The 9795-nt window shown below is 37.7% G+C and overlaps 1 protein-coding gene across 1 annotated transcript; it reads right to left on the bottom strand.

The window, feature by feature from the left end:
- Positions 1-4272: 4272 nt before the first annotated feature.
- Positions 4273-5840, bottom strand: LOC124393486 (odorant receptor 131-2-like). The gene is made up of 2 exons (XM_046861365.1): positions 5827-5840; positions 4273-5317 (listed from the first exon to the last, which is right to left on the bottom strand). Exons 1-2 carry the CDS (start codon positions 5838-5840, stop codon positions 4525-4527), a joined length of 807 nt encoding a protein of 268 aa, XP_046717321.1. The 3' UTR covers positions 4273-4524.
- Between the last annotated feature and the right edge of the window lie 3955 nt (positions 5841-9795).

Below are 9795 nucleotides of genomic sequence, written 5' to 3' on the forward strand. Positions count from 1 at the left end.
CGCCATCTTGATTTTTGTGTGTTGTGCAGGCAGCCGGCACAACATCATCCGGCACGACATCATCATGTTGTGCAAGCAGCCGGCAGCCTGACCCGCTGCCATGTAAGCCTTGCCCACCAAGGCAGAGAAACGAAGGGGCTTGGTGGGCAGTGCTGCTCCAGGTCTGGGAAAAAAGGGCTAGAGGAAGCTATGGAGGAAGATATGTAGATCGCAGAAAACACTTATACAGCTTGCTGTAATGGACGCTGTTTCTTCTTCTCGTCTGGCCAAGCGATTTAGCTTGGCGACAGCACAAGTCACTACCTACAACAGCTCCTCGAAAAGGACTGGCTGAGAAGGGGTGTCAATGTATTCGCTGACATTTATCCCCTCCCTCTCCTTGGAGGAAGAGAGATGGAACGCAGTGCTCTCCTCACAGGAGAGGAAACCGCCGAAGTCGTGCTTCTGAACCCTGTGGAAAAGCACTGGATCTGGCAGCTGAGGCAGAAGAAAGGGACAAGGCAATCTTCAAACCCTCTGTCAGATCCAATTGTAAGCCCCAAGACCATGAAGAGGACAAGCGCCATCCTTGAAAAAACGCTCTATGGAGTGGAGCTTTCTCATAGACATGCGGGAGCAATGAGAGCAATTGGCTCCCTCAAGAGCTGACTGAGCATGAATAAACTGTGTGTATACCCCGTGATAAAGCAGGGACAAGGAACACACAGCCGGAACGATTGCTTGCTTTTAAGATTTTACCACTTACTGATACCTTACCTGGCATAGACACAGAACGATTCCTGAACAAACAGAAGCTAGCGTCATCTCCACTAAATGTGCTTTTTATAGCTTTGTGGTCATGTGGGTGGCAGGGTGATGACATGGTGTTCCGTTGGAGTTCCTGAAAGGGAACAGACTCCTACAGCACTAGGGGGCACTCAGATTACTGGATAATGCTGTATGCCCTCACCTATGCGCTAGATGTATTTCAGGTGTTCATGAATGAAATTCTGCATGATATGCTGAACTCTATTGTCATTGTGTATATAGATGAAGTGTTGATCTATTGGAAAACCCCAATACAGTAAAACCCCGTTGTCGCATAATTCGTTCTTGAAAATTGCTCATAGGTCCATTTGCTCGTACGTTCGAACTGATTTTCCCCATAAGAATGAATGTAAAAGTGATTTAATCCGTTCCAAGATCTCATTCGATAGCTTATTTCTGCACTTAAAAAGTATTTGTAGCCTATTTTAACAAACAAATACACCGCAAATTACCGTAATGTAAACAAAATTTAACACTTACTCATGTGGTAGTGGTTGATTGCGAGTGTAAGAAGCGCATCACCTCATAACCTCCTCGGTTTCCATGGTAATTCTATTCACTTTTGTTTTCACAGCACCATCACTGATTTTCTTGGGTGACATTTTTCAAGATTTTTAGTGAAATAAATATAAAACTAAAAAAGTAAAGTTTTTGCTGCACTGAACAACGAGAGCAACCGAGTGATACGTCATCAACTAAGCGACTGATGCTGAAAACGGGGGACCGGCAGCATGGGTTTGCTCATGCCTTCGAAATTTGCTCGTGAAATAGGGTTAAATTTTGTGAGCAAGGTCGCTCGTATCTCCGTTTGCTCGTACTATAGGTTGCTCGTACAACAAGGTTTTACTGTACCATGTAGACCACATATGCACTGTACTACAATGGCTTCCACAAAATCAGCTCATGGTAAAAGCTGATAAATGTGACTTTCACAAGGACCTCCATGGAGGTGTTCTAAGAAAAGGGGGATTCTGTAACAATTCCAGATGCAGTTCCCTCTTTGCCTCAACAGAGCAAGCATCACCCAAATTTTAAACACCTTCAGGGCAAAGTTCACTTCGTTTTTAGCCTTTTTTTTTGGCCAGTACCCATGCTAAGCTATGACTGTGTTTCTTAGCGCATACCAAGCAGTTTTTATGTTCTATGTTTCTACATATATTGTGTATTGACCCTGCTATTATTTCTGACTATTCTCCTTGCTTGTTGTACTTTCATGTACAGAACCTCATTGCCTTCTACTAACTATTGTGCCTTTGGATGACATGTTTTGCTACCGCAAAATGGATTCTACACAACCAGACTCTAAGTTAGCACAAACAAATAAGAGCTAATATATTATTAGCTAATTATATCGATTGCAATCAACCTTGCAAAATCCCCAGCTTTCATGCCATGTTTCACCTGCCAAGAAGTATAGCTCTGCATTGTAGCATATAATATTTGGAACTTCATAGATCTTCTTCAAACAAGAAGAGATTTTGCATTGTGGCTTGGCATAATATCCTAGCTCTTTTGTTTGATTTGACTATACCAGGTTTTTCTTCACGCACTATACGAAGGTACTTGGCACTGAAAACTACTAGTGTCTCATGAAACCTACCACCTTGGAGATGCTTTGACCCAATTATAATCGTCACAATTTGTGCCTGGTCAATGTTTTTCGAATCCTTAATTTTGCCTGTTTTTATCTTCTTTCAATATAGAAACCTTGATAATTGACTGTTCCTTTACCGCCTAAAATATTCAACTCCTTAGACAGGTGCCATTGCAACAATCATTAACTTCTTCTATTCACAGATTAAATGTTATGTCTGATTGCTGTATGCTGTTTTTGTATTTTAATCTTTAGGCATAAAAACTTTTAGAAAATGTCCCAATATACTTAAAACATGTATATTAACAACAGTAGTTATTTTTTTTTAATAAATATTTTAATAATTCCCAACACCCAAAAATAACCTTTGCCAGAAGTAGGAAAAAGATCATTTCGAAAAGGGCATATTAATTTATCATTATTATTGAACAATGTAATTGAATTTAATGATATTTCACTGTTTCTGCAAATCCTTATAGATAACAATTGGAAAAGGTGTACATATTTGTATATAATTCTCTCATAATTTTATTAAATCATAAAAATACCTTATACACCCTTAGGTACTGTACTTCCAAGAGCACACCTTGACCTGCTGTCTTTTTCCCAAGTATAATGATCTGTTCAATAGTGTCCTTATTTTACTAATCACAAACTCACATCCAAAATAATTAATAATTCATAAAATTAGGCATGCAAGATTATATATTTCCATAAAACTTGCATAATCTGCAAACTGTTAATAATTTATAATGTTTTTATGCAATTAATAATTAAGAAAAACAGACAGATGATAAAGTTCAATTTCGTATTGTTCTAATTTAGTATTGCAACTCTTAACAAATGGGGCACAACACATGAATTTACACAAATTAACCATCTCAGTTTTCAGTGCAGTAATGAACTTAAAAAATATTTTATTATGCCTTTAATTTTAAAACTACTAACATTTTGCAGATTTACTTTTTCAACGTCTGCTTGAGGAGCCCCCACAGGTGCTCAATAAAGTTCAGATCTGCACTCATGCAGCCCCAGACCATGGTGCTACCACAACCATGCCTGACTGTAGGCAAGACACATTTTTGTTGGTACTTCTCACCAGGGTGTCGCCACACATGCTGTACACCATCTGAGCCATCTGAGAACAAGTTTATTTAAGTCTCATCAGACCACAGGACATGGTCCGAGCAATCATGCTCTTGGATAGGTTGTCTTCAGCAAACTGTTTGCAGGCTTTCTTCTGAGCCAGCTTCAGAAGAAGCTTTTCTTCTTGGCAATGGCCAAGCGAACCGACTTGTTGCAGTGTGAGGCATATGATCTGAGCACTGACAAGCAGACCTTCTGCTTCTGCAACCTTTAAAGCAAAATGCTGGCAGCACTCATGTCTGTTTTTTTTTTTATCTTTTGCAGCTGATGCACAGCACAAAGACTCAACTTCTTTGATCTACCCTTGCGAGACCTGTATCGAATGGAACACATCTCAGAAAAGCTCTGTATGACCCTGGCCACTGTATTTGCACTTTGCACTGTTAAGCGACATACAGCCCTTACAACTTATATTTATATATTATTATATTATTAATATTATACTAATATTTTGATAATAATGGCTGTATGTTAAGTTATTTCCAAAGGACAGCAAATCTACACTGCTATACAAGCTGCACATTGACTACTCTAAAATATGTCCTATAGTATTGTCCCTTGAGAAGATGACAATGTTTGCTAAAATGTGAGGGGTGTACTCACTTTTATAAGACACTGTATGTGCATGTATATATGCACTGCTTAGATCTGTCCTTAGGTTTTTATTGTTCAGTGTATTATAACCATGAGCAATACATTAGACATTAGAAATAAAGGTTCAAAACTGTTCAGAAACAAATCATATTATTCTGTAGTAGAAACCTGCTATATACATGTTTTATACAAACTAGACTTGGTCAAGTGCCATATATGCAAATTCAATTAAATATGATTATATAGTAAGCAGTAGTTAGACTTCCAAAATTCAATCATATACCACAACCCTTAAGGGGCTTTATCTCAGCAGTAGGCTTTATCTCAACAGTAAGATATTTCATGGTAAATTATATTATTTGGCTTGACATAAACTAAAACTGCTAAGTCTTAGACGTGCTAAACTGCCTAAATGTCAAAAATTTGCTGACATATTTAAACATTTTTTGATCACGGACTCCATAAATAAGAGGACTGAGTAGTCTTGGAATTACATTAGATATTATATAAAAGATAAACATAAATGTACTTCTATATTTAGGGAACAATTCTAAGAAAAAATATGTCATAAGTGGTGTGATATAAGAAAGCATACAGAGAAGGAGCTGTATGCCATGTAGTAGGATAGTGTTCTGAGCTTTTCTTGCCTTACTCTGATCAATAGTTGCAGCATTAGCTGCCTGAAAAATCTTGATGTAAGTAAAAACTAGCGTAATCCATACACTCGTAAAATATATTGACTGTTTAAATATTGCTTTGATGAGGTGCTCATTAGAGTTATAAATGTTCTTGCTATAGCACATAGTTGATGTCAGGAAAAAACCTATGGGTTGTTTCAGTAAAGCAATTATGATGTCTGTAAGTGCAATTACAATAGAAAGAAGCCATATCAAATTAATGCAGATGTAGGTTCTTCTCACTGTGCAGAGCTGAGAGTAATGCAGTGGCTTGCAAATGGCAATGTAACGTTCCAAGGCCATTCCAGCAAGATTCAGTGCTGTGTTGTCTGAGGTTACAAAGCCCAAAAGAAGGAGAAAACAGCATATTGTAACATTGATAAGTGGTACAGAATACATAACAACTTGCATAGTGACTGATACAAAAAGCATAATCATGTCATTGATAACTAGGTGAATATAAAGGATATATCTTGGGTCAGTGTAAAAAATTGGAGTTCTAAAAAAAGCAAACACAAAAATTCCATTGATATAAGTTATTATGACACCTAATCCAACCGATATGAAATGCTTTATAAAGGCATCCTCAAATGTATCCCGGCTCATATTCATTCTCACAGTTTATTTATATTTATATATAAATAAAAAGTAAATTTGACTTTTCAGACACCTTACGTAAAGACAGTCAGATGCAGACTGAGACTTTTTTAATCTTCTGGGTTATATACTCTAGCATTCTTCCTTTACAAGTGTGGTAAAGACAAAAACAGCCAAAAATAGATGTTGATTAATGTCACCTTTAGCTTTTATTGTCAAGAGCTCAGGGGCCACGTTTCCATTATTTACTCCGCAGAGGGCGCCGCTACGCCTCAGACCTCCGCAGAGGGTGCCGCTCCGCCTCCGACCTCAGACCTAAGGGCAGCCACCAGCATCTGGCCTTTTCCGACCTCCAAGGTGTTCTATCCAGTACTGATCCGCCTCAAGTCCCATTGTGTCTGCTGCTGTCACCTGACCTTCTCCATGTCCTGGCTCAAAACAGTAAAAAGAGGGCATTTACATAGTTTTATATATATATATATATATATATATATATATATATATATATATATATATATATATATATATATTTATTTATATAGTTTTTACAGCTTGCCTTTACTTTGCAATTACTTGACTGTCTCACATGCAAGAACTTTCTAACCTACAGGAAAAAACTATAATCTGATTCTACTTGATTTTGGTCTTTCAGTTTTCTTTCCACCTTGTTGTGCCTTTGCCTTAGCTGCAGTGGATGACAACAGGTTTCTGTCTCAGGAATTATCAACTATTATATCTTAGGTGTAGAGAATCCACAATTAATTTTAATGTATTCTATCTGACCTTTTGTCTTGGTTAATTAAAGTATAAAAAATAGGATTTATTTTAAATAGATATAAACAGCTTCATTTATAAATTTTGCATACAAGAGTTTACATAATAAATTTGGTGTTCATTAGTGATCATAGATTTAAAAATAAAAAAAAGTTTGTATTGTACTTATGATCCTGAGTCATATTATCACCTTTCTATGACAAAGATGCCTTCTTTCAGATGCATTGAATAATTAGATTTTTAGGTGCAAAATGACAATATGATAAGAAAGACCACCCCTTCTAGTCGTGGTCTAACCACAGCTGTTGTGCAGGAAACTCTATGCAGAAATTAGACCATGAAAGGCCTTTGACCTGGCAGTGTAACTATTTTATCCACTAATTCACTGCTTACAACATACTGATCAAGACTGGACATACTGTAGAGACTGGACTGGACTGACAGACACACAGTTACCGTACACATTTAAACTGATTCTAAAACATTGTGTACAAAATGCTGTATTTTTAGTTAGTTGTAAACACTTGAATTCTGCACAATGACAGTAAAGTTTAATCTAATCTAATCTAATTTAGTTCTATGCAGTCTCATGCTAATTTAGTTCTATTCAGTCTCATGTAAGTTTTCTTCTTCTTTATTCTTCCCCCATTAGGGGTCACCACAGCGGATTATACTTCTCCATATCCCCTGTTCTCTACATTTGCCTCTTTCACCCCAACCACCTGCATGTCTTCCCTACCCACATCCATAGACCTCCTCTATGGCCTCTTTTCCTCCCTCCTGGTGGCTCCATCCTCAGCATTCTCCTACCGATATACGCCATGTCCCTCCTCTGCACATGTCCAAACCATCTCAATCGAGCCTCCCTTACCTTGTGTCCAAAACTCCATCTCCACCTCACTTTTTCCTTCTCCCCCGTCTCACAACCCACTTGCGGAGCATAAGCACTGATGACATTTAGCATCACCCCTTCAACTTCCAGCTTCACGTTCATCGCCCTATCAGAAACTCTCTTCACCTCCACTACACTCTTACTGCACTCTTCCTTCAGAATCACACCTTTACCATTTCTTTGGACGTCTTCCACCTCTCCCTCTCCCCCTTCCTCCAACAGTAGCCTAATTTTCACCGGTACCCTGTTGGCTAACAATACCTGTGGCGGTCGTTGTTAACCGATCCGATCCGCTATGAGATTCTTATTCCTGATCCACACATTTGATTTGGCACATGTTTTACGCTGAATGCCCTTCCTAACGCAACTCTCCCTATTAATCCGGGCTTGGGACCGGCACTAAGAGTGCACTGGCTTGTGCAACCCTAATGGGTGGGTTAGTCCCATGTAGGTCTTTGTTGTTTTATTCAGTATATTTTTTTTCTGGAAGAATGCTGCTTCCTTCCAGACCAGTGTAAAGAAAATATGATATATATAGGTTAAGCTGACTTCTTGTACCTAATGCTGTCAGGTCAGATGTTTTCTCACTGAGGTCATTCTTTGCCACTTTGCCATACACACAAAGTTGGCCTGTGGTGACTTGATTTGGCCTACTATGCCATATCTAAGAAGAAGTGAAAAGGAAATGAATGCCATTTGTAAAAAAAAAAAAAAAAACTATAAAAAAATATGACCAGCTTTATATCACTCATTGTACGGCACTGAATAGTTGTTTATAGTATTAAACCCTATGGTGTACAATTATAAGGAATGCTTCTCATTGTTTCTCATTTTCTTAATGTACTAGTACATTGAAAATAAACCTGCATCATTTGAGTTCTGTTTATTATTTTTTTTTACATATTAAACCATAAATAAGGGGAACTATTTATACATAGTATTATTGTATTTGCATGTGTATGTACACTTTAACTGTGCATTTAAACATTCTACACTCCTCATTAAACCATTCTGATCATAGCAGGGTTGTAGTTGCAGTATTTTGAGTCTCCACACAATCAAAAACTAAAGTACCAATTGACCACAACTAGCCTAATAGGAAATAGAAGGTGGTTCAAACAATGGTTGAAATAAGCTGAGGGAGTAAATGGTTCAAAGTTTTTTTTAATCTTAAACTTTTCCTACTATCTCTCTGGATTACTTTAAACCAGGAAAAACTATGTACTGTTTAAATTGTGTTGTTCCTGATTCAGTTGACCTTTGCCTGCTCTTGCTAATGAGAGATCGGTACCAAGGATTCTGCTGCAGCTCTATTACCCTGGACCCAGAGGAGACTGGGAAATGTCAGAGGATCCCAGTAGCTTTCATTAATTACTCTACATGTTTGCATCAAGGCTTGGCCTTCAGCTTCAGGGAAAAACATACACCATGCATATTGAATAATTAACATGGGAGTTAAGAGTTAAACCTAATACAGCTTTGCAGATATACATCATTGCTATTTTTAACCACAAAAATGGCCAACGTCTCTACATGCTCTATTATCCCTAGCATAATTATATGACCAGATGACATGTGTCAACAATCCTTTAAACTTGTCTCTTGTTGGGCCTAGTTATCTTTGGTTGCTGTGTTTGTATTTAACTCATTAATGAAACCACCTGAAATCTGAAAATATCTTACAGAAAACTTTAAAAGCAGAGTCTCCAGAACATAAATCATCAGAACATTACATGAGAAATCGAGGGTCTACTAAATACCAGGCTAGCAGACAGTTTGAACTGGTAAAAACATTGCTATGATTATAATTGCAGGGTTAACTTTATTAATAATAACTCAATTAGAAAATTACAATGCTATAGTTTATCATCTGCTCATGTAATATTGGGTTTAACTATTTAAACACTAAAGTCTGTGGTTGAATTATATGTGAGTTTTGGTAATCGAGGTGTAATACAGTATCTGTTCTTCTCAAAATTTTCCTTGTCACATAGCACAGCACAGTGAAATTATTTCTTTGGATATCCCAGCAATGTTAGAAACCTGGGATCAGAGCATAGGGTCAGCCATGGTATATCGCCCCTGGAGCACAGAGGGTGAAGTGCCTTGATCAAGGTTCCCAAGAGTGGCAACGAAATCCTGACCAGTAACCCAGAGCCTTATCCACTAAACTATGACCTCCCATAAACCTACTTTTTACTTATCTACAATTATCTTCCAAAATAAAAGTGATATTTTACGTGTTGGATAGTAGTTATATAATTATGTGAAATTGTACAATGCACCAGCATCACATAATTTTCAAGACAGAGAAACTGCAAGTGGCGGGCCTTTGTTTTCTGGGCCTTCAGTGAGGACTTACCCGACTTAATCCACCTATTAATACCACCACTATCACATTGCGATTATAGAAACCAAACAATATTGGAGCAGTTCAGAATCAATATTTGTCTAATAACATGACAAAAACATTAAAGTTTTGTATAAAATCCAACCCACTCACCAGAGATGCATACTCATAATTTGCACCACTCCTCAAAGGCAGTAATCCAGTGGTACCGCTTATATTCACTGGTCTGGAAGTGGCAAACAAACCCTTTCCCTTTCTGAGACAATCTAGCTAGCTTTGGGTTTAGCCAACCTCTCCTCACAATGTCTAGCTTTTCTTGAAAATGGATTTTTAAGTATGTCCGATACCAAATCAATTTCTCTTC

The sequence above is a fragment of the Silurus meridionalis genome, chromosome 1, assembly GCF_014805685.1.
Source record: "Silurus meridionalis isolate SWU-2019-XX chromosome 1, ASM1480568v1, whole genome shotgun sequence".
Classification (NCBI taxonomy): domain Eukaryota; kingdom Metazoa; phylum Chordata; class Actinopteri; order Siluriformes; family Siluridae; genus Silurus; species Silurus meridionalis.